General features: G+C 42.3%; 3 protein-coding genes across 3 annotated transcripts in view; 2 read left to right on the forward strand and 1 right to left on the reverse strand.

Annotated features, from left to right (window-relative positions):
• Positions 1-533: 533 nt before the first annotated feature.
• On the reverse strand, positions 534-5,805 carry LOC144988663 (uncharacterized). Its single transcript, XM_078939296.1, has 4 exons — positions 5,753-5,805; positions 5,385-5,507; positions 1,036-1,114; positions 534-874 (listed from the first exon to the last, which is right to left on the reverse strand). Exons 1-4 carry the CDS (start codon positions 5,803-5,805, stop codon positions 665-667), a joined length of 465 nt encoding a protein of 154 aa, XP_078795422.1. The 3' UTR covers positions 534-664.
• An 8,210-nt stretch (positions 5,806-14,015) lies between these two features.
• On the forward strand, positions 14,016-19,607 carry LOC105355422 (uncharacterized). Its single transcript, XM_020709833.3, has 3 exons — positions 14,016-14,101; positions 14,200-14,445; positions 17,957-19,607. The coding sequence occupies exons 2-3, from the start codon at positions 14,277-14,279 to the stop codon at positions 19,516-19,518; spliced, it is 1,731 nt and encodes a 576-aa protein (XP_020565492.2). The 5' UTR covers positions 14,016-14,101; positions 14,200-14,276; the 3' UTR covers positions 19,519-19,607.
• LOC110016566 (uncharacterized) overlaps positions 14,020-25,642 on the forward strand; it is a 173,392-nt gene continuing 161,769 nt past the window's right edge. The window contains exon 1 of the mRNA XM_078936938.1: positions 14,020-14,065. The gene's annotated coding sequence lies outside the window, so the exon portion shown is untranslated. The remainder of the gene's footprint in view (positions 14,066-25,642) is intronic.

A 25,642-nucleotide genomic window follows, 5' to 3' on the forward strand; every position in this document is an offset into this window, starting at 1 on the left:
TGACATGATTTGCTATAAGTGGCATATGTTCCCTCTTGCCTCTGTTCTCCACCAACCAAAGTGGCGGTATCCCTGAACTTGTTTGACGGTGCTGCCAAGTCTGTCCTTGAGAGTGGTGCACCCCCAGCATCCCAAATACCCACTTCCTCTGATTCCAGCTACCAGTGACCCTGCCCCTTCCATACTGTGTACAGGGAAAATGGTAGAACAAGAAAAAAATGGTTATGAACATTGTGTGTGACAAATATATTCTATAGAGGGTTCAGTCTACATCTGTGTAGGAACTAAGAGTTTCTTAATGAATCATGTTATCATTGTTTTATTGTAGAAAAAGTATTGATGTGCTGTGTCACAATTACTGTTTTATTTGAGAGGCTTTATTAACATGAAAAACAAACATTTTAAGGAATTCTAAGTCTATTTCCATTTTAAAACTACAGACAATAATGGTGTGGTTTTTCCCCCCACAAAGAGTGTCAACTGACACTTAATGCCTTTTTATGAATTAAGTAAGTAAGTAAGATAATAGCTGCTAACTATTGAAATAAATGATACACTTAGTAATGCAAAAACGCAAAAATGTGTCTAACATGTTATTTAATAGCTAAATAATGCTTAACTATGCATGAACTAACGTCAATGAAGGAACCCTTATTGTAAAGTGTCACCAACTCCTCTTACTGCTCTGCAGTCGATCAGCCAGCTCCTCCTGCTTCATTCTCCTCAGGAAGTTCTCTGTGATCTTAACCAGTGACTCTCTGCTGCTCATCTGCTCTTCATCTTCAGCCTCCTCCTCATCCTCCCTCTGACTCAGAAGCTTCTGGATCCTCTTCAGCTCCTTCTTCACAAAAGTGGCAATGTTGTCCTCCAGCAGCTGCAACAGAATTCCAGATGAATGAGCCAATCAGAGTGAAGTCATGGAGCCAAACATCAGCTCCATGTTGGACACACTGACAGTCCACTGGTGTCCAAAGTGCAGCATGGAGACGACTGTGGACAGAATCATGGAATAGTAGTTGTTGTTCATGTACAGACCAGAAAGATGGAGTCCAGCTGTGTTTGATGCTGCTGGACAGACGGACCACTGGGAGTCTCTGAGCTCTGCTGGTCCAGTCTGTGGAGAATCAGCAACAATCAGCTCCATTCTGTCTGTGTTGGTAGGTTTCAAACCAAACTAACTTTCAAGCCTCAAACCATCCAAAGTACATATCGATCTTATTCAGGACGTTTGTGCACTCATCAAAGGGTTGAGGAATAATCGCAATCATTGCATAGTCCATAACAGATTTAATTCCCTGCCACAAACTCCTGCCATTGTAGAAAATTGTTGAAAAGGGTCTTGGATTTCGTCTCCATGGGCCCTTTCCACCAGTCTGACAGCCTTGTTCAGTCTGACTCTTTCCGTTCTGAGGACAGCTTTTCTCCAGATCCAAAAGCACAGTTTCTCTCTCTCTCTCTCTCACAGCAGGACTCTGCCGTCATCCATGGTTTCTTGTTAATATTCTTTTGATGTGTTTTTGTGTGCAAACGTTCTCCATGCACTTTTAACTTGGGGCGGCCGTGGTGCAGCGGTAGGGCGGTCGACCCATGATGATAATATTGCAGGTTTGATTCCCGCCTTGCACATCCGTGAGTCGAAGTGTCCTTGGGCAAGATACTGAACCCCACCTTGCCTCTGGTGGGAGGTTGGCGCCAGTGTTTGGCAGCGGAGCCGCCATCAGTGTGTGAATGTGTGTGTGACTGGGTGAATGGGACTGTGACTAAAGCGCTTTGGGACTTGTAGGTAGAAAAGTGCTATATAAGTATACGCCATTTACCATCAAATGTAGGCCAACACAGTCCCCTCATACTCCTCAATATCTACCCTCTGGCCCTTGGTGGCAGTCTCTTTGAACATGGACCAGTCTTTGCATTCAAAACAACCCTGCAGTGTTGCCATGCCTCCCTCTGGCCATACACTCACCAGTTTTAAGGAGGGTCTAGTTCTGGTGAGGAGAGGTCTGTATGCCGGTGCCAGCTCAATAGAGATGTGGTCTGATGTTGGTGTCATGGTTTGAGTTTGTTGTGTCTTGTTTTTCGTTTTAGTTCTTGTTCTGTCTTGTTTGGTTCTGTTTCCTGTTTTATTTTGAAAGGTTTCCTGTCTTGTTTCTTGAGTTGTACTTCCTTGGTACCCATCTGCCCTGATCGTGTTCACCTGTGTCTTGTCTGCCCTGTCTGTATTTAAGTCTTGTCTCTGCCTTCCTCCTGTGCTGGTCCAGTAGCCTTTGTCTCGGTGTTCACGTCTTCATGCCATGTTCCTTGTTTCATGCCACGCCACAGTGAGTTTTTGTTTTTGTTTTTGTCATCCTGCTCTGCAGCGCCTTTTGTTTGTTGGACATTAAACCCTCTAGTCCTGAACCCGTTGGCCTCCCGTCTCTGCGTCTGGGTCCTACCGGCTCTCGAGCCACCCCCCACCGTGACAGTTGGAAAGAAAATCAGCGTTTCTCCACGTCAGAATCAGCTGACTCACAGGAGTCGTGTGAACGATTGAAGATTTACGATATGTCAAAAAAACGGTGTTATTTAGGTGTTGTTGTGACATTATTGGTATTAAAGGATGAACTATGGTGGCCCTGGGGTGTATTCCAAAAAGCAGGTTATGTGAGTTACCACAGTAAGTTTGAGGCAAAGAAAGTGGATAACCTCAGCTTTCAGTTCCAAAAACAGGGGTATGTTTCAAGGTATGCTTAGTTCCCATGGCAACTCATGCTCTGAACATAACCTGGTCTGGAGTAGGTTTAGTTGAAGGTTAGTTTGTTTTCAGAGAGGTGAAGCAGCATGGCGTGTCCATTTGAAGATGATTTAGTGGATGAAGAAGCTCAGAGAATACTTTTTCCACCATGAGAGGGTGATAAGACCATATATGGATGTTGGAAAGATAAACTTTTTTAGTTTGATCTAACTTAATTATTTGCTTCAGTTAAGATAAATCATTTTTTTGAGTTCAGTCAACTTAAAAATAACAAATATTTATCAGACAATTATTTTCCTTTCGTTCAAATTAATTCAATTAAGTAGGTGTAACTTTGGTGCTGCTGTTAGATCGGCAGCACAAGGAATTGGGTAACGCTTTCTTTTACAGTACAGTACTTACAGTGTACTTAAGTGGTATTTACATGGTACATATTATCTCAGGAAATCTTTGTTTACACTCTTCTGCTATTTACAGTCCCTCACAACCCTAACCTAACATTAGCGTGAGGCAAAAAGGTCAGAGTTATCCAGCCGTTTAGATCGGGTTAGTTTAGATCCAAAAGCCTGAATTTCATTTGAGTCAGACTTTGTACACCAACTTTTTCATATGATTTATCATTATTTTAGAATTGTGTTTCAAATAATGGACTTTTTGTTTACCAGTTTATTAATTAAAAGATAAAAAAATAAAAAAAATAAAAATAAAAATTGCTGAGTTAAAGGCAATGTTGACCAGAAAGTGGAAAAAAGAAAAAAGTTAGGCAACCAGGTGCAACCGGTCAAATCCCTGGCATAGAGTTGGATAGCTCATTCCTCTTTGTAGATCACAAAGGTATGCTGATCTTATGCTGCAAATTGAATCACAGTTCATTGACAGGACTTCAGAGGAGGAAGTCTTGTAGATCTTGATTAGAGTGTTCAGGTAAGAAGGTTCTGTTGAGCTGATCTCTCTGTAGGCCAGATTGAAGTCTGCAGGCAGCAACTGCAGAAAGCAAGACATTGACGAGTCCTTTTGAGATGAAATTGAAAAGACTAGCAGCAGCTTTTTAGATCATCTGTAGGTTGTAGATTCTGAGGGATTATAGCACGAATCAAGCTAACATTCATTCAATCTGAGTTACAGTCAACTGGATTCAGGCTGCTCATGTTTGGTTCTCTCGTCTGCATTTAGTGAAGAAGCTCATCTTTAGAAGTCCATTGAAGCAGAACAAACTTTAGAACTTGAGGATTGTCGATTGGAACCAAACTTTCTATTTGAAGTCTGGATAGAGTCAACTTTATGCATCAATAATTCATCTTTTCTGTTGTTCAGGCTCACTTTGAATATGACATTCGAGACAACATGAAGACCTTTATCAAACATTTGAGACCAAACTGAAATCTTTCAGTTCTGATCAAACATTTGTGGAAATCAAAAAGTCTTTAAAGTTTCTTTTCCTTTCTGTAAATGACTCCAATCCAAACAGACAAAGCTGAGCTATTTAAAGGTGTGATGAGAACAATGTTAAGCTGACAGAAATATGAGACTCTGTGGAAAACATATACTTTACATTCAAGCCAGTGTGTATCTGCCAGTGTGTCATGATTTAAACAAATGGACAACTCATATCTGAATCCTAGGAGTCTGCAGTGATTCTCCTCATTAGACTGGAGCTGCTGTCAGTCAGAGTCAGCAGTCAACATGTTTTCTTCTCCAACATCTCTGCTCTCAGAGACTCTCAGAAAACTCAACTGAAAAGATTTCATCACACGCATGATGCTCCAAGTGAGTCCGATCCAGTGACGTGCGGTGAGGTTAATGGCTGGTGAGGCACTGACGTCATCAGTCAGATTTACAAACATGTGAACCATACTGAGTAACTTATTCACCATTTGATTGACAACAGTTAACGTCTTTTGTTTAAAATATCATTTCAACATGTTTTTTTTCCATATACAAACTGCAGCATAGAAAAAAGCACAAACGTTATTATCGTCTTCACTTTACTTGTAAATAAAGTCCATACGCCGCTCCTTCTGAAGAAAATGACTTGCCGCTTGCTATCACTTCTTCTAGTATTTTTTAGCGTCATAATCTCAGGGCTCACCGGCGCCCCCTAACATGAGGCACGAGAACTGCTGGCCTCACCCAGTGGCTTTTTTGCCGGCGTTTAGCGCTCAGCACAAGAAACACGTCCCTCACATACAGTTATTTATAAAAACAAGCACTGTACATCATATACATCTGCTAAATTATGTAAACTCAGCTCATATAGTACAAGTGATTGAACCGACATACAGAGAGACAGCAGTACCGTCTGACTGCATAGGTATTGCGCAATCCAAGGTGAGGCTCAGCGGGCTGGTGCCTCATCGCACGTCACTTAGTATCTGAACGGCAAATGCGGAAATTCAGCGATTTTGAAAAGAAAAAACACCCAAAAATGGTACATTTAAATGGAAAATGACTGCAAAGCACAATTTACTGATTAAATATAATAATTTAATTTATTTGTTCTCTTTTCTTCCCATAATGACAGGTGAGGCACAGCCTCACCTGCCTCTCCTGACTGCACGTCACTGGTCTGATCAGAGAGATCCAGAACTGAACCAGACCTCAAGTCCTTCATCTGAAAACTGTTGATCATCTGAACTAGAATCCAGACACTTACTGTTCCACTCCTGAACGGATGTCTTTAAAGTCAGGATTTTTATCCTCTGAATCGTCACTCCTGAAGGACACCCAGCTGGATTCAGATCCAGAGTCAGAGTCATTTTCAAGTCTTTGTTGGGTCCTGATAGAAAAAACATTTGTTTTAATAAAAATTAATTTCTTCCATGATGGAGGTTAATCACCTTTTTTTCCATGTTGAGCAATTTAACTCAGATAATAAACAGATGGATCAAGAGTGAGACAATTTGTTAAAAAAGCCCCCTAGTGCCAACTGTATGAAACTAAATGCTTGGTTGGAGAGAGCCTCCAGTTCATCAATTATTGTCCATCTGTTGAATCCAAAACACATTTTTGACTAACACTTACTGTTCCACTCCTGAACTGCTGTCGATGAAGAAAAGAGGTAAATCCTTTGACATGTCACTCCTGAAGGACACATAGCTTGATTCAGATCCAGGTCCAGGTTGGTTCCTGTGAAGAATGAAGGTTGCTGGTGTGATTCCTGAGTTCTGACATGGAGAAGATCATGGACAGTTGGAGATGTTTATCTCACCTCTGAGCTTTGCTGTGGCTCTCATCTTCCCAACACAGAGTGCTTTTAGAGGGAGGGGCTCCCTCCTTTGGTTCCTCCCACTGATCCATGCTGCTCAATTCACTGGATCCACAGCAGCTCATACACACCTTCCTCCTTCACCTGCAGAGGAAACCCTCCTAATCATCAGCTCTGATCCTCCTTCACCAACAGATCAGCTGCTCCTCCACTGATTGGCTCTTCTCTTGTGTTTCCTCTCAGGTTCAGGTGAATGCAGTCAGACAGCAGTGGGAGGCAGAGGAAGCTGCCATCAGCTGCTGCACTTCTGCAGCTCCATGTCTCCACCAGGTGGAGACATGGAGCTGCAGCAGCAAATTTCCATTCAGTCACTTTGACAAAGAGACAACAAACTTCCTGTTTTTACACATCAGGAAACATGAAGCCGTCAAGATAAACATACAGAAATCAAAGAATGAGGAGAAAAAAAAAGAAAGAAAGACATAAATTCTTCCTCTGACTGAAATAACGAGCAGAGAGCTGCAGGCTGAGCCGCTATGGACTTTGATACAGCGATTTGTTGGAGAGAGCTCTGGAACACTGAAGCTGCTGAGAGCAGACCTGAGAAGAAACTCCAAACAGATCGAAGCAGTGATTTCCTGAAAAAATCTGAGATTTTATTTATTTATTATTTTGGTCATGTCGCCATAGCTTCTGTTTTGTAAGCAGACACTCTGTATACTGCTACAATCTCAGGCGTTTCATTCATTTTCTATTCCGTTTGGTCCCTTTTGGGGTCACGGGGCTGGCAGAGCCTATCACAGCCACTTGTGGGCGAAGGCAGGGGACACCCTGGACAGTTTGCCAGTGTGTCACAGGGTAGAATGTCCACAACCACAATCATAATCACAGACCCATTCACTCTCACACCCACATGGACAATTTAGAGTGACCAGTTAACCTATGAAGCATGTTTTTGGATGGTGGGAGGAAGCTGGAGTCTCTGGAGAAAGCCTGGAGAACATGCAAACTCCACACAGAGGTCCCCCATTGATGTTCTGTTTCAGGCCCCCCAGCTGGGACTTGAACTGGGGGCCTCCTTGCTGTGAGGCAAGAGCGCTAACTACTGCGCCACCATGCAGCCCTTCATCGGTTCATTTAAAAACTAAAAGTTGTTGTTCACAGCTTCGTTCCATTATAAGTTAGAAGTTCAGAAATTAAGGAGATCTCAGCACTGAGATGATTGGAAACGTGCAGCAGTTTAAGCACTGATGACCTTTGAGTTCAAACCTTCATGAGCAGAGAGATTACTCAAACCACTGAAGATCTTCCACAGCCTCTCACAGACCTCATTTGACTCCCACCGATGTTTTCTATCATTTGTATTACATTTGGATCTGAGCTGGAGAAAGAAAGGGGGAAGCAGAGTGATCACTCCATTTGAGAGAATCACTGTTGGTCGGATGATGTCACAGAGAATCAGCCAATGAGCTGCTCTCTGTGTGAGGGACACCAACCCTCTTTGGAGGACTAAGATCCAGCAGGGTGTTCCTGTCAGACACCAGCTGCTGTCTGTCCATCATCCCCTCATCACATCTGTCACTCACACACACTTCTGTTCATCTTCACTCTATTCAATCCCCCCCCCCCACACACACACACTCTTAAACACCCCACACACTCCTCAGGTCCCTTCATTTCTCTTTCAGGTGACCTTAAGCTGATGGTTTTTGGAAGAACTCTTTTCTTTCTGAACAGAAGAAGTTCAAGACAAACTTCAGTCTGAGCTCTCCCTCCGCTGCTCTTCTTCCTCACAAATGAAAGCCTTCATCATTAGTGGAGAAGATAACGGAAAACGCAAAGACTCACCGTGAAGAAGAAGAAAGTCGGAGCCACCGTCTCCTCCTGGAGCCACAGTCTGCTCTGACATGGAGAAAAACACTCAATTTCCCCATTTTCTGATTCAGGAACACCTGAACAGAGCTCCGCCCCCTATTCGTGTGCTTGGCTTAGTCTCCTCCCTGAAAGTATGTGTGTGTGTCGTGTGTGTTGTGTTGTGTCCATGTTCTAGTCCATCTACGGCATCCACCTTGGTGCATTTGGCAGTTATACTGAACTGCTATACATAAACATTCTTCCTTGGTCCATATATATATATATATATATATATATATATATATATATATATATATATATATATATATATATAATAAAGTAGTGGTTTGAAATTGATTCAAAGTTCACAGGTCCTGCAAAAGTGTGTGTGAGAGTGGACAAAAAAAGTAAAAAAACACTAAATGACTTTTGTTTCAGTTTTTGTTAACTCAGTCAATGGAAATTGCCTGGGTTTAACCCTTGTACTATCCTAGGCACTTTAACCTTGGGAGTGGGGTCATCTGGACCCCACAAGACAGTGCTCCGAACCTTTTTTCTTCAATGATTTGTGATCTTCACTGGTGTCCATGGATTACATGAAATCTTTCCACCTTTGTCCACTTTTATCATGGTGGGGAGAACACATCAAAGTAAGGGTGGGGTCACCTGGACCCCATAAGATAGCACAAGGATTAAAAGGAGCCCACACCATTTCCCTTCCACTTCTGTGTTGAACAGTCTGTAATAATCCATATTTTTTATAACATGTTTGGTGTGGAGCAGATCATGTAACCTCACAGTTCTGCTTTTGCCTATTGAATCATTTGTCGGCTTTTATGCAGAAGTAACCCGAGCTGTTCCTTTGTTTTTAGAAACAGTTGCAACACTCACCGGAATGCAGGTGTCAGCTCACCTTTGCACACATAGTATGCGTGACAGAATGAAAAGCTCCATGTGTGTGTGTTTATATGTATAGTAAAGTGTGTGGGAACAGTAGTTTTTTTGTGTACATGTTGACATGTTTGTATCTGACGATACTTGGAGCCGACAGGTAGGTTTGTAACTTTTGAGCCTGTGGCCTGGCTCTGCCCCTTTTGACAAACATTTACATCTGACAGTATTAGTTGCTCTCTTTTGTACACGTATCTCCCATCTCTAATGTCCCACTCTCTTCTTCTTTTCTGTCCGGTCCAACAACAAAAAAAGGTAATACAAACATGATCAACATAAACAGTTTAGGCGCACATAAAAAAGGGGTTTGTACAAATATACACCTCACGTGTCAGAAGATTCATAACCCCTGTTGTGACAGTAGAGCCTTCAGCTCTGATCTTTTAGTGCAGTTATTGGACAGGAAAAGTTCGAAGAAAAAAAACAGCAATGGTAAACAACAAGTTTCTCTGTGATTCAACTCCTTATACGCAGCACAGGACAGCTGAGCTAAAGGAAACAGAGGAGTCCTCTTTGGGACTTGACAGTCTACAGGGGGGTATTCCAGAAAGCAGGTTATGCTAGCTCCCACGATAAGTTTGAGGCTAAGGAAGTTGATAACCTCAGCTTTCGGTTCCAGAAATGGAAGTATGTTTCAGGGTATGTCAATTTGCCATGGCAACTCATGCTCTGAACATAACCTGGTCTGGAGCAGGTTTAGTTGAAGGTTAGTTTGTTTACAGAGAGGTGAAGCAGCATGGTGTGTCCATTTGAAGATGATTTAGTGGATGAAGAAGCTCAGATAATACTTTTTCCACCGTGAGAGGGTGATAAGACCACATATGGATGTTGGAAAGATAAACTTTTTTACTTTGATCTAACTTAATTATTTGCTTCAGTTAAGATAATTAAAAATCTTTTTTTGTTAAGTCAGTTTAAAAATAACACGTAGTTATCAGACAGTTATTTTACTTTCATTTAAATTAATTCAATTAAGTAGGTGTAACTTTGGTACGGCTGTTAGAGCGGCACCGCAAGGGATTGTGGGATACCATTCCCTTTGCCTGTCTGGACAGATTTGGGTTTAAGTGTGGGTTTTTGACCAAATGTGTTTAGTTGTTTAGCTGTTTTACTGTGTTTTGCCGAGTTATTTTGTCCTACTATGCTTACGTCTCTGCACCATGAGTGAAAGTGAAGGAGAAGATGATGAGTTTATTTAGCACCCCTACCACTTATTGCTTCAATGACAATGAATTTATGCACACTGTGTATTTTCTCCCCGTCTTTTTATTGTTATAAAAATGAGCATATCTGCCGGCTCATACTTAGACATATGAGAGATCAAGAAATATAATTAATTAATATGGATAAAATATTAATTGAATTGGAGTAATATGACATTTAGTTAGATAAATACATAAATTTGAGTTGTATAAACAATTATTGAGTTTTATAGACATAAGAAATTAGGTTGAATAAATTTAACTAAATCATTTGTTACCAATAGAAGGAATTCATTTAAGTTGGCAAAATTGGATAAGTTATATATATATGTGTCACAAGGAAAATGGAAATAAGATCAGAAACTCGTGCGTTTACTTTGTCTGTTCTTCTACTACAAGCAGAAACTCTTTCTTTTGATGATGCAGCCGTGTTACTTTTTTGATGGACGTATAATCTTCATACGCCGTCATTAAACTCTCAGACTCCATCTCACCGAACCATAGCGCTTTCCTATTTTCATCACGTGTTTCCATGGTGACTCCAGTAATCGGCGATCCATTGAGAATGTCTTTATGTACCTGCTGTTCACGTGCATTAACCCAGGGTTACCAAGTCGAGCATAATTACGCCAACTCATATCCGGTCTTTTGGAACCGACATACCCAGAGTAAGCAAGTTCAGGCAGATTTCAGCCAGAGTTCAGGCTTAAAGTCAGGCTAGTTTAAACATGCTTTCTGGAATACCCCCCAGGTCAGGTTCTTTCCTCCATGCATTCATGAAAAGGTAAAGATAAAGAGCGTTAAAAAAATCATTTAATGTCAGTGTTTGGTTGAGTTCTTCAGCATTGAAACGTTCCTCTTCTTAAATTCTAGAGTAGAAAAAACTGCTCCATCTGACCTTTGACCTCCATAAACATCAACTCTGAAAAAGAGGTGAAACTACCCGAAAACCTCACCAACTCTAACTTTGATTGTTGCTGTTAAATGTTGAACACATAAAGACAAAAACAGAAGGTCAGAAGCAGCCTTGGATTATGCTCCTCCCACTCACTAACAAACCACCAATCAGGAACCCACTCACCTTGGCTCCTCTGCATCCTTTTCCGGCGGGACCTCGCGACATTATGGTGTCAGAAGTGGGATCGCAGAGGAGGCCACAAAAAGGTGAGGAAGCAGAGGCGGGGAAGAAGATCCACAGGCACACCTCCGTCGAGGAGTACTTCATCCTCTAAGGAAGAGGGGGTGGATCCGGGTGGCCTCGTCAGAGCATCAGGTCTGGTCAGGGGCCCGGAAAGAGACACTTTGGCATCTGGTTCGGCGTCCATGAGCGGCGGACATCAAGGGTGGCGGACTGCTGGAGCGCGGAGATGGCCGGAGGTGGGATGGGCACACCGCCCGGTTCCACTGCCGCCTAGGCGTTGGAGGCCCCACGTCTATCGGGTCCTCAGCGGAGCCCCCCGGGTCAAACGTAACATCTTGCCAGAGACGTTTTGTCAGCGGTTCCGTTCTGCTGAGGCGCCATCCCGGGCTGGAGCAGCGGAGGCGTGTTGCCGTTTGAAGGGCCTTTGCCGGGGCTGGGACCACACCGAGCGGCGCACCGAGGTGCAGAGCGGGAGGGGTCGCCGTCATGGAGCAGCCGCAGCAAGTGCATCCAGCCGACGCAAGGACGTGGGTGGAGGAGCACGAGCCAGAAGAAGGCCCCGCTGATGCCTGGTGGTTGGACTGCAGGGCCTCTACACTGGAGGGCGTCTCCAGAACTGTTGGGTGGAGATCGGCGTGGGGCTTGCGCGGTGGCGGACTGCTGAGCTGGATTGCTACACATCATCGATCCCTCAGAGGAGGGGGATGATGTGACGGTGTGGCACCGTCAGATGGTGAGGGGGCCCACACTGTTTTTATTTTGTGTATTTGTGTATATTTTATGTATAAAATATCTACCTGTGGTGCCACCTGGAAGATGATGGAGAGCCACGCCCAATCGGAGGGGCTCATCATTTAAAAGGGTGCATCACAGGTAGTGAGGAATGAGTGAGACGGGGGTGTCTATGTTGATATGGCCCTGCGTGGAGCTAGTGGAGAGCTCACCATTCTTGAATAAAGAAATAACCCACTCACCTTGGCTCCTATGCATCCTTTTCCGGCGGGACCCCGTCACAGCCCTCAAAACAACTTTATGCCACAGCTTTCATTAGTATCAGTAGTCAAGTTGTTCAGGTTAAAATTATTTCTCTAAAAATTTTATATTTTTATTATCATTAAAGGAAACAAAAAATAGATCAACTCATAAATCACTTCACTAACATTGTCTCTAAATGAATTGAACATTTTTGGCTGACTAACTGGACCATTTGATACAATAAAAAAAATCTAATTAATATGTCATAAAATCAAATTGCATTAAATGTTACACATTTGGTGACAAGGTATATAAAACACATTAACCTACAAAACAAGAAGAAATTAAACAATTTGTGCTTTTTAAAATCAAAATGAGGAACTCAGGAGTAATGACTAGAATGAGCAGGTTTCGCACACAGCTTTGTGAAGCGGGGTTTGAAGTTCAGTACTGCAAGTCTTAGCCCCCGCTCAATGTTTAGCTGGGACCTGTACTTGGTCCTCAGTTCAACAACAGCAGAGAAAGCGGTCTCACAAAGGTAAGAATCTGCAAAAGACAGAAGATCACCAATAGCCCTCTGTTCTAAGAGCAAATACTTCCTCTACACTTGGCCAGATTTCACTGGGTGTCTGCGATGTGAACCTCAGTCTCAATAGGAATCAGACGTAATGTCAACGAACCATTGAAATGATCTCTCACCCAGTCAGACTGGGAACCATTTTCTGGAAAGTCCTTTTTGAAGAATTCCATCACTGAGGTGACGTGCTGCTTCATACATGGAATCGCTGAGGTGCTATCATAGTCAGCAGTGTTGACAAATTCATGCAGGTTCTCGAATGAATTTCCTTCATCTAGTCGCCTTTCCCACATTGCAAGCTTTCGAATTAAAGATCTGATCTAGTCTGCGACTTGAGGGATGTGTTTATCTTTCCTATGAATTTGTGGGTATAGTTTATTTAGTTTTCCAAATATGTCACTTATGAAAGCCAGTTTCACCATGAAGTTCTCATCACAAACTCTTTCTATGACTTCATACTCGTGCTCTTGCTCTGATAAATCCCAGCCAGCAAGGCCAAGTGGGCCCCATATGCTTTAAATGTGGGCAGACAATGTGGGCCCCTAATGGGTTTGTCCACAGTTTCCATGGTGGCCCAACTTGTGATTAAAGAAATGTGCCTGGGTGGCCACTGATCGATGTCAAACAAAATCGTCTGGCTGCCACATAATTTTAACTTTTTCTTAAAACCTTTGCAGTCACTGTGCAGTGTGTAAAAATATCACTGCTGCCCCATGATTACAGAAACAATCAGTCACCTATTTTGGAACTGTAATACTTCTAAAAAAAATTGGAAATATTGTGCACGTTTTATAAATTACAAATTAGATTCACAATATCAGATGAAGTTTAAACATATCATATTTGGCTTTCACGAAAAAAATATAAGATCAAACGTAAAATTGGAAATTAATCTAATTATGATATTTGGTCAATTTCATATTCACAAATCAAAGTTTTCCTTATCACAACTTTTTTTTCCTGTAATAATTAAATAATTAGAATCTTATTTACATACTGTCTCTAATAGCTTAAACAAAAAGGCCATACATATTGATGAAAACTGTCTGTCTTTGAATATTTTCAATGCATAGCAATCTGTTTTTGTAACTTTTTTTTGTAATACATGTACCATTCCCTGACATTCTCGTTGTTATGACTATTGTTCCTGTCATACATATTTGTTCTATTAGTTTTGAACAATAAAGTTTAAAAAAGCAGCTGGATCCCCCCCCCCCCCCCCCCTTGAGGTTTTTCTTTAGCATATCCTGACTTAAAAAGTTTTTTTATATAAATATTGACATCATTTTGAACAACATTGAGGACAGGTTAAGCATTTTATACATTAAAAAAAGTAAATAAAAAAAAAAGTTTCTGCACGTGACCCGGAAGTAACAAAGACGCTAGCAGGCTAGCTTGTGTTGAGAGGACGGTGGTGTTTTGTTGGGACGTTTGTGAGGTTTTTGGACAGAAAGGACGATACGTGGTTCGTGTGGGAACTCTCAGAATTTTCCAAAGTGTCGTAAATGAGTGAAGAAGTGTTGAACGGAAAGACAACGTGGATTGCTGTGATTTTGAGACTAGCAGATGATCGATCGGAGCTGCAGTGAAGAGGACGGCGGAGTTTGTGGGAGTTGGAGCTAAAGATCGGAGCAGGAACCATGTCTTCCCTTCAGTCTCTGAGAGAGTTGATCAGCGAGCGACTAGCTGCTGCTGCTGAAGAAATCTGCAGACTCTGTGAAGGAACCATCGTCCAGTACGAGCAGGAGCTCTGTCGTCAGCGCCGACTGCTGGATGTCGCCTGGAAACCACAGCTGCAGGTCGCTATAGGTATACTATAGTTGTTCGCTTAACAGAGTGGAGAAAAGCCCTTCATCTTCCAGAACATTTAGATGATCCAGGTTCTGGAGGACTGATGACTGATTCTGTTTGAGGATTCTGGTGTCACACCGTTAGACTTCATGTAGTTCTTATACTAGTCAAGGGTTACACAGAGAACTGTGATCTGTCAGATTTTGTGACGACAGATGGCGCTGTTACGTTTTAATAATTGTTTTGCCAACTGTAAGCTATGGACGCACATCTGAAAATTTCAAAGTAAAAGTCTATACCAGAAATGCATTTTCATTTTCAAAATGAAGCTGCATTTGTTTACTCAAAAATAAAAATAAAACAAGCCTCCAAACACCCCTCATTCTGTCACTTAATTGAAATGATAAAGAAAATGGTATTTGACATTTCATTTTCAACATATTCAATGTGCAGCAAAATTCAATTAGAAATGTCTAATTTGAGAAGTGAAATGGAGCGACAGAAACACTTTTTTTATTTTCGCAATGAAACTGCATAAAGTGACTCAAAATTAAAATCAAAAATCAAGCCTCCAAATGGCTTTTTCATTTTGCAGTACTTAAACACCGCTTATTCGGTGACGTAATTAAAGCGATAATGCAAAGAGGGGATTACATTTTTGTTTTTTTTACATCGTCGCATAATTCAATTCTAGTCAGCATTTCCAATGGGAAGACAGGGCGACGACATCAGTGCTCACGCTCTTTCTTCTGCCATTGCTTTTTCTATTTGGTGCTGAAAAAAGAGGGAAATCTGTGCTAGAACTGCTGAGGGAGGCTGCAGCTGTCCTCAAACAGCAATTCCAGCGGGAAGCAGCAGGAGACCATCTTCTAAATGTGCTTTTATTATTGTTATGATTATTTTTAAGGGTCTGTTTGAAGAAAAAAGTTAGGATTAGGCTAATATGTGCCAAAAACAACATTTAGCTTTGGACTGCGTGGTGCAGCATTTCTGCATTCAACAGCTGCCTCTGCCCGCTCAAACACCGTCCGAAAGCCGCACCTCTGCTCGGAGACAAAGTTCTACCGGAAGACACGGTTCTCCTGAATCTGGCAGCTCGCTCACGCAGAGCAGCCGGACGGACTGGGGTCCAAATCCTCCTCCGGAGCGCACAACCTAAACAAAGAACCCTCCCCTGCCCGCCAACGTGAAGCTACAAGTCCGGCTGCACTATTCAGAAACATGCTTTGCTTGCATGGAGCAGCCGGCCGGTCCTGTTAGCACTCCAAAGCCTCATCTGGAGCGCCACACCGAGTGAGCACTGACGTCATCGCCCCGCCTGTGAAAATGAGAATCAAATCCCCTCTTTGCATTATTGCTTTAATTATGTCACAGAATGAGTGATTGATTTTTCATTTTATTTTTGAGTCAACAGACGCAGCTTTATTGTGAAAATGAAAAATAATTTTGGGTATTGACTTCTATTTTTGAATAATGAGACAGATATGCTTCAATAGTTAGCCAGAAGAAGAACGTAGCCACTGAGTTATTTCGCTGAGGAGACATCACGTGATTCCTCATGGGAGGTGAGCACTGCCATCTTGGTGATGTCCAGTCACTGCTGCAGTGCATGCATGTGAACACATTTTTTGCATAATACCAGTTCATTGTGCGGGTTTCAACAGCCAAAATAAGAGAAATGAGTCCATGAAGGAGGAAAGCATAACATTTTGCAGGTAATTTAATTTCAGGTAATTGAATCGAATTGAGTGGATTGAAGGAATCAAAACGATTGTGAATCGAATCAAATCGATTCTGGAATCAGGTTTGCCGGAAGATCCATAAACCCGTATTGTAATAGTAAAATCTGTCCATCTGACCTTCAGGTCCAACCAGCTTGCTCAGCTGTTAGATAGGACTATTAAAAACAAAAAAGAAATATTTCAGTAAATAATTTAAGGAGTCCCAAAAGGATACTAAAACCACATTGAAAATTATTAATCAGTTAATGCAAAGAGAGTTACCTGTTTGTTTGTTTGTTTGTTTGTTTGTTTTGGGGGGGGGGGGTATTTTTTGGTCTAAAAAATATAGGAAAAACGAAAAAGGATATTTGTTTTTTAGATTTTTATTTTTATTTGAAATGGTTTATTTCAAGCTATTAAATAGAAATAATACACAAAAACAATACAATCATCAGTTATACATTCATACAATAACTAATCATACTTAGGATAACTAGACATATTAATAGAAATTGCTTGAAAGGGAGTGGAAGGAAGCAAACTTATATAATCCCACCCCTGTTCTACTGTAACCATTAAGGTCCATATCCTTTTTCAGCTGATATCAGCGACGAGGTCAAGTTGTCTGCAGGTCAGAACTTTGCTGAGAATCAGGGTCCTTCAGACTTTTGGGGAAAGTGATTAATCGCCATGTTTCTTGAAATTATTTGGCTCTTTGATTTATTACTGCATGTTATTTCAGACGACCGTGATCAAACACTTCTCAAAGTCCTTCATGGTGTTCACAACCTGAACCTTGGACCGGTCCTCTGGACCGAGTGGTTTGACATAAATCCTGCAGCCTTTAACCCAAGTGTTCTCAATCTGCTTACGCTTCCTGAGAAGCCGTGCATGTTTTGAGATTTCAGCATTCCTTCTGGTCAGATGGTCGTTCAGATAAGCAGCCGAACCTTTCAGGTGTTTCCTTTGATTCATCAGAGCTAGCTTGTGTTTTTGATTCACAAACCTGATGAGGATCACTGGTTTATCCGTCTCCTTTCTCCTGGGGAGCGGGTGGCACGTCTCGATGGTATTGAGATCCAGGGAAATCCCTTTAGACGTGAGAAATGATTCCACTTGATATTCCAAAGACTCTCCACCGCTCTCCGTTTCAGGACTGCTAGCAATGCTAGCGCTATTAGCATTAGCAATGCTAACTCCAGCTGCATTTAGCTTTGCCCGAGGTTTGATCGGTACTCCAGTGAGAATGACATTATTCATCCTTACTTGTTGTTCCACATCGTCCAGTCTTTTCTCCAGAATGTCAACCCGGTTTTCTCGTTGCTCGTTTTGAGCTCGGAATCTTCAGAAGTCCTCTATTAGGTCCAAAAGCGGAGTTAGCTTAGCATTCACTTGTTCCATAAAGGCATACAACACAGCTTGGATGTCATCAAGAGTCTTTTTAAGGTCTTCGTAGTCCTGGTTTTTCTTAGGGGCCACGGTCAGCTCTTTTTTTTTTTTGAGAAAATCAACTTTTTAAGTCATTTGAAGATAGTTGTATAGCTGCAGTGAGCAACACGCGTCTGTGCTGTAACCCGGAACCGGAAACACCTCAGATTTGATGAATCAATAATGTATTATCTTATTATTGTTTGTATTAGTTTTCCTGAATAGATTTTTTTTGTTCTTTTACACAAAGTTTCATTTACTGCAGCCTAATTTGGCTCTGGAATTGAATGGAATGGAATTTAATGGCAGATGTTTTCAGGCGGGTGGAAACGCTGCCCTTGAAATCACACTAAGTTTCTCTCTTGTTTATGTCCTTACAGACCTTCCCCAACATTATCTGAATAAACTGGAGAGAAACTCCTGGAGTGTGGAGCAGGAAGAACCAGAACCATCTCAAGTAAAAGAACAGGAAGAACCAGAACCATCTCAAGTTAAACAACAGGAAGAACTAGAACCATCTCAATTTAAAGAACAGGAAGAACCAGAACCTCCACAGATTAAAGAGGAACAAGAAGGGCTCTGCATCAGTGAGAATGAAGATCAGCTTGATCTGAAGCAGGAGACTGATACCTTGATGGAGATTCCTACTCATGAGGAAGATGAGAACAGTGAAGCAGATCTAAACAATCAGCAGAACTTTAATGTATCTGATAGTCAGGATGAAAAAGGAAGTCAGCATGAACAATCAACATCTACAAAAGAAGAAGAGACAGATCCACAGAACAGAGATCAGAGAAGGAGAAAAGACAAAATTTATGTCCAAAGTGTGGACAGCTCTCACATGTTAGAAAGTCATTTTGATATCAACTCAGAGAAGAAGAAAAAAAAACATGTCTGTGGGAAAACATCTAAGAAAGAATTTCTAGGTTTGAGGTGTCACATGAGGATTTACACCGGAGAGAAGTCTTTTTCCTGTAAAGAATGCCATAAAAGTTTCAGCAAAAATTCTAATCTCGTACGTCACATTTTAACTCACACGGGAGAAAAGCCCTTTTCCTGTAAAAACTGCAGCAGAACTTTTAGGCATAGTTCTGTTCTCACACGTCACATGTTAACCCACACAGGAGAAAAGCCTTTTTCCTGCAAAGAATGCCACAGAAGTTTCAGTCGTAGTTATAATCTCACATCTCACATGCTAACTCACATGGGGGGAAAGTCTTATTCCTGTAAAGACCTGAGCAAATCATTCAAGCAAATGTCTTATCTCAAACGTCACATGCTAACTCACACCGGAGAGAGGCCCTATTCCTGTAAAGAATGCCATAAAAGTTTCAGGAAAAATTTTAATCTCGCTCATCACATGCTAACCCACACGGGAGAAAAGTCCTTTTCCTGTAAAAAATGCCATAAAAGTTTCAGGAAAAATTCTAATCTCGCTCGACACATTTCAACTCACACAGGAGAAAAGCTCTTTTCCTGTAAAGAATGCCATAAAAGTTTCAGTCGTAGTTATAGTCTCACATCTCACATGCTAACTCACACGGGAGAAAAGTTTTATGCCTGTAAAGACTGCAGCAAAGAGTTCAAGCAAATGTCTTATCTCAAACGTCACATGCTAACTCACACCGGAGAAAAGTCCTTTTCCTGCAAAGAATGCCATAAAGGTTTCAGCAAAAATTCGAATCTCGCTCGTCACATATTAACTCACACGGGAGAAAAGCCTTTTTTCTGTAAAGCCTGCAGCAGAACTTTTAGGCATAGTTCTGTTCTCAGACGTCACATGTTAACTCATAAGAGAGAAAAGCCTTTTTCCTGTGCAGAATGCAGCAAAAGTTTTAGTCGAAGTTATGTACTCAAAAATCACATGCTAGCTCACACAAAGCAGAAAATGGTTTCTTGTTCTAGTGCTTCAAAAAATAGTCCTGCCCTGGAGTATGAATAACTGCAGGTATCACTGTAAGTGAAAAGTCCTGCAATGAGAAATGATTGTTGTTTCTTTCAAATGTAAATAAAAGTTAATTTGTCCAAAAATGAAGTAGTTTAGTTCATTTGAGTATGTTTTTTTGTTTTAAATGTTTGATGCAGTATTCTTTCTATTTGGAGTTAGCATCTTCTCTCCTGGTATGCATGGGTTTCTTTACCTGAAGTCCGACTCCAATCATCTTTGGATCTATTGTAAAATAGTTCCCAGTGATCTTTGAGTCCTTGTGCTATCTTAGATGACCCCAGCCTTACATTGACATGTTCTCCCTATCATGATAAAGGTGGAAAGATTTCATGTAATCCATGGACACCAGTGAAGATCACAACTCATTAAAGAAAAAAGGTTCAGCGCACTGTCTAGTGGGTCTAGATGACCCAACTCCCAATGTTAAAGTGCCTAGGATAGCACAAGGGTTAATGCTGTTGTTTTTAGTCAAAATCCAAAAACCTTGGTTTTCTAGGATATAGTTTCTACAGGATGAGATCTAACCAAATGTAATTAGACCCACTTGTTCTTCCATCACAAAGAAACAAATCTGCATTTGACACTGTGACTCGGCTTGGTCGGCACTGTACAAGCGGGAGAGGATCATCTGCAGCGTGGTGGGAGGGGGAGGGCGACCGGTGCCTCAAACAGATGAAGAAGGGGAGGATGAGTGGTACAGATTGGAGTTTTTTATTAAACGATCAATAAGCAAATGATTCATCTTCTAAACCCGTTTTGTCCCTTTCGCGGTCAGAGGGCAGCCGGAGCCTATCCCAGCAACTCGTGGGCGAAGGCAGGGGACATCTTGGACAGGTCGCCAGTCTGGCACAGGGCCACAAATCAAACACTCATGCACACCCACATTCACACATATCCTTTTTGCTATCTTGTGGGGTCAAAATGACCCCACCCTTACATTGACATGTTCTCCCTACCATGACAAAGGTGGATAAAGGTAAAGAGGATTTCATGTAATCCATGGACACCAGTGAAGATCACAAATCATTGAAGAAAAAAGGTTAAGTGCACCCTCTTATGGGGTCCAGATGGCCCCACTCCCAATGATAAAGTGCCTTGGATAGCACAAGGGTTAAGGACATGTTTGAGTAATCAATTTGCCTTTGATCAGGAGGAAATCAAAAGTAAGTGTTGATTGTTTAAGATGCCTTCAAAAAAAATATAACAGACGAACAAAGAAAATGAAAGACGTGATGGAAAGGGCAAACAAAATTGTAACATGTTTGCTCTGAAGATCTGGACTTATTCTTTGAGAGTTTAAACAGGAGAGAAACGTGTATAAAGTGAGTAACAAGAAGTTTGAAAGCATTTCAGTCAGACAACTCTTGCAGAAGAACATTTATTTCACAACATCTTTAGGATGACATTCACAATTTGATTCACAACTTCGTTTTGGCATAAGGCTCCGTTCAATTCCTTGAGACAATTATTTTTCCATACACTTTCGGGTAACAACCCCCGTAACGGAGCCCACAGGTGGAAGCCGGGGAGGAGGGAGGGGCAAAGAATGAGCGCTGAAGGTAAGAGAGAATGAACAATTGTACACCTGACTTAAATAGGACGCTAAGCAGGTGGGTTAATTAACAGACCCGCCCTAGGGGAGTAAACTGCAATTCTGCCGAGTGTCTGCCCGAAATGCGACGAGTCGCTTATTTCAGTCAGACAACTCTTGCAGAAGAACATTTATTTCACAACATCTTTAGGATGACATTCACAATTTGATTCACAACTTCGTTTTGGCATAAGGCTCCGTTCAATTCCTTGAGACAATTATTTTTCCATACACTTTCGGGTAACAACCCCCAACACCAAGATCATCCAGAAGAAGAAGAAAATGTAAATGTATAATGTATAATCAGTGTGTAAATAAGATGAGGTGTGTTTTCGGCAGCATTCCATTTTCACTTCATTTCATTTCATTTCATTTCATTTTCCAGTATGACTGCTATGTGTTTACCCGGCACCATTGACCGTTTGGCCGCTCCCTTCGAGAACCACTCTACGAAGGGAACATGCTATCTAGTGTATCTGCTATGTGTTTACCCGGCACCATTAACCGTTTGGCCGCTCCCTTCGAGAACCACTCTACGAAGGGAACATACTATCTAGTGTATCTGCTATGTGTTTACCCGGCACCATTGACCGTTTGGCCGCTCCCTTCGAGAACCACTCTACGAAGGGAACATGCTATCTAGTGTATCTGCTATGTGTTTACCCGGCACCATTGACCGTTTGGCCGCTCCCTTCGAGAACCACTCTACGAAGGGAACATGCTATCTAGTGTATCTGCTATGTGTTTACCCGGCACCATTGACCGTTTGGCCGCTCCCTTCGAGAACCACTCTACGAAGGGAACATTCTATCTAGTGTATCTGCTATGTGTTTACCCGGCACCATTGACCGTTTGGCCGCTCCCTTCGAGAACCACTCTACGAAGGGAACATGCTATCTAGTGTATCTGCTATGTGTTTACCCGGCACCATTGACCGTTTGGCCGCTCCCTTCGAGAACCACTCTACGAAGGGAACATGCTATCTAGTGTATCTGCTATGTGTTTACCCGGCACCATTGACCGTTGGGCCGCTCCCGTTCACCAGGGGAGCATACTATCTGAAGAGAGAGAGAGAAAAAGAAGACTGGAGGGGAGCCAACAAGATTACACAACCTGATTCAATTTAAACACCATGCATTTTATACTCATCATTCGCGGCTTCTACTTGAGGGAGGACTTCTCTTAAGATAATTATTTTCCTTACGCTTTAGGGTAACAAAAACCCCCAACGCCAAGATCATCCAGAAGAGAAAATGTGAATGTATAATCAGTGTGTAAATAAGATGAGGTGTGTTTTCGGCTGCATTCCATTTTCACTTCACTTCATTTCATTTTCCAGTATGACTGCTATGTGTTTACCCGGTACCATTGACCGTTGGGCCGCTTCCTTCGAGAACCACTCTACGAAGGGAACATGCTATCTAGTGTATCTGCTATGTGTTTACCCGGCACCATTGACCGTTTGGCCGATCCCTTCGAGAACCACTCTACGAAGGGAACATGCTATCTAGTGTATCTGCTATGTGTTTACCCGGCACCATTGACCGTTTGGGTCGCTCCCTTCGAGAACCACTCTACGAAGGGAACATGCTATCTAGTGTATCTGCTATGTGTTTACCCGGCACCATTGACCGTTTGGCCGCTCCCGTTCGAGAACCACTCTACGAAGGGAACATGCTATCTAGTGTACCTGCTATGTGTTTACCCGGCACCATTGACCGTTTGGCCGCTCCCTTCGAGAACCACTCTACGAAGGGAACATGCTATCTAGTGTATCTGCTATGTGTTTACCCCGGCACCATTGACCGTTGGGCCGCTCCCGTTCGAGAACCACTCTACGAAGGGAACATGCTATCTAGTGTATCTGCTATGTGTTTACCCCGGCACCATTGACCGTTGGGCCGCTCCCATTCACCAGGGGAGCATACTACCTCAAAGAGAGAGGGAAAGAAATGAAATGGGAGCCGACATAAGAAGTACTCCTACCTGATCTTAGAACGTAAAGCCCACGTCCGCAAAACGCTGGCGGAACTATAATTCTAGCCGCCATGGACGACCCTAGGATGACACAAACTTACATCCAATACAATGCTCCCGATGACATCCTATGCCATGAATGAAATAACCCCATATTTGAAGCTTCCATCACATACTATGACGGGGTTAACGGCCATAAACATTTCATCTGGCATAATATTCACACAAGCTTAGTAAAATCCATTATTCTAAGCTGCCATCACACTATGACGGGCTCGACGCCATTATATACACATCATGCATGCTACTAACGCAGGCTTAATAACTGCCATTATTACGAACTCCAACGACAATACCACAACGAGCTTAACGGCCACAAAGTTTTCTCCCATTTGGCATACCAATTAAAATGATTGAATTGATACAACTTAGAGCAACCTAAATTTTGAGGCTTCCACCTGACAAATAATTTTCTTTCAACATTTATAATCCAAGAATTTCACACTCATTCTGCAGCTGACATAGATTGATTCAAGCCAGAAGTGTCCTTGGAACGCAGAGGAGGTCCACCACCCCTTCACTTTCAGTGCAGCAATAGGTACGTTGAGCAGTCATCGTTGCAGCACCAGATCAGGGAATGCATGGGTGACATCATTTCCTGGAAACGGAGAAGCTGATCGGGGCGTGAGGGTTCGCAGGCTCAGGATGCGATGCATAGATAAAAAACAAAGCAGTATTAGTCTTGACAAGAATATATAAATAACCCAGAAACTGATCAGTTTCAAAATGATTGAGATAAATTAAATAACAGTGCTTTTAAAAACAAATCTGAGAAAGTGAAATTTAGTAGATAGTTAAGGTAAAGACCCATTGTGGATTTATCGCACCCAAGAAACCACCATAATTACAAATTCCAACAGTGAAATAATAGTGAAATATATGACCTGCACGGAATCTTAACACCAATTTTTTGTTTTATATATTCCAATGATAAAAGTAACCTTTGACAGTTTCAGAGGGACGCACCTTCAGGAGGCCATCGAGGAGTAGGAGTAGTAGATGGGAAGAGTAGCCAAGGAGATTTGTAGATGAGGAAGGTCAACATCCCACGTAGCAGAGGATTACAGCTCGGCTGGATTTGATGCCTTGTATATGATATTAATGGTTCTCAAATTTTTTATTTAGCCAAGGGCGACTGGATACTGCAAAAGAGAACTTGAGAGCCATGAGGGATCATGGTTTTGATATTATTTTTGCTAGACTGAACCTTAAGCATTCAGAGGCGGAGTATAACAAGCCTCCAAATGGGGATGCATCTAGCAGAGTGCCATCTGCTTAGAAAAGTCAGACCGAAGACTGACTTGTGGACACAAGATTTAACTCTTGAACTAAGCTTGAGAGCGCAAGTGATATATTTCCTATGGTCAGGGTAGAAGTTGCTCAAAGTGTTAATTAACCAAGTCAACCGATGACACAATACTATCATTCAATATTGAAACAGCCTTAATATAATCTCCAAGGATGAAATAACCGGACGACCCCTTGAGAACCATCAGAGCTGTAGATTCTGGCGGCCGGTCAAACACAAACCACTCTTCTTAAATCCTTTTCCCCCAAACCAGAAGGCGCAGACACAGGAGAACAAGTGGAGGAAGCCTGAAGACACAACATTCATCACAAAACCACTCCAGGCATAGAGAGGGAAAGATCAAACGCAAAACACGAAAATCCAGAACAGGAACACGCGGCCCAGGATCGAACTACCCCCAGCCGAGAAAACAAGGCCGCGACGAGACCGACACACTCACTAATGCGGCCGACGCAAGTCCCTGAGGACAGGGCAGGACCCACTGGGGTACACAGAGCAGGGAAAAAACAGGCGGAGCAGAACGTGCGGGGCAATGAATGAGGATCGCTGAGTGAATAAAATGAGCCATAGACGCTGCATAAGAGAGACCAATCATAAGGGAAAATGTCCATAGCGCAGAGACGGGTCCAAGAGACACTGATTCACATTCCAACTAACCAGCAGCTACAACAACGAAGAAAACAAACAGAAGAACCGCCATAATAATAAAGCCAGCATCAAATTAAAGACAATCAAGATTTACACACAGCTCCCAAAGAACAAAACAGCAATAGAAAATAAATGCTAAAAGCCACGATAAATTCAGCCAGCATGAGAAACCTGTCCAAACGAGGACTGCCAGCCTTCACAACCACAGAAAGGACCCCACAACCCCTGAAAAAAAAAAAATAAAACAACCGGACGACGCAGAACTACGCAGCAGAAAAAGAATCAGAAGTGCATCATAAAGGACCCGAAAAAAACTACAATTCCCAGGGTCCTTAGGGGCGTGACGTCACCGAAGTAAACAGGAAGTGAGACGCAGCCATAGAAAACTACATGGGAAAAGTACCGCACGACGCTCACCGTGGATAATTGGGGTGACCACGGCAGACGAGAAGACCCGACTACTCCTGATCGGGGGGCACGGACATCCCGAACATTGCGGAAAGCACACCCCCTGCAGATGCACGCGACCGCGG

Source organism: Oryzias latipes, chromosome 2 (assembly GCF_053564925.1).
Source record: "Oryzias latipes strain Hd-rR chromosome 2, Olatipes_Hd-rR_3.1".
Lineage (NCBI taxonomy): Eukaryota > Metazoa > Chordata > Actinopteri > Beloniformes > Adrianichthyidae > Oryzias > Oryzias latipes.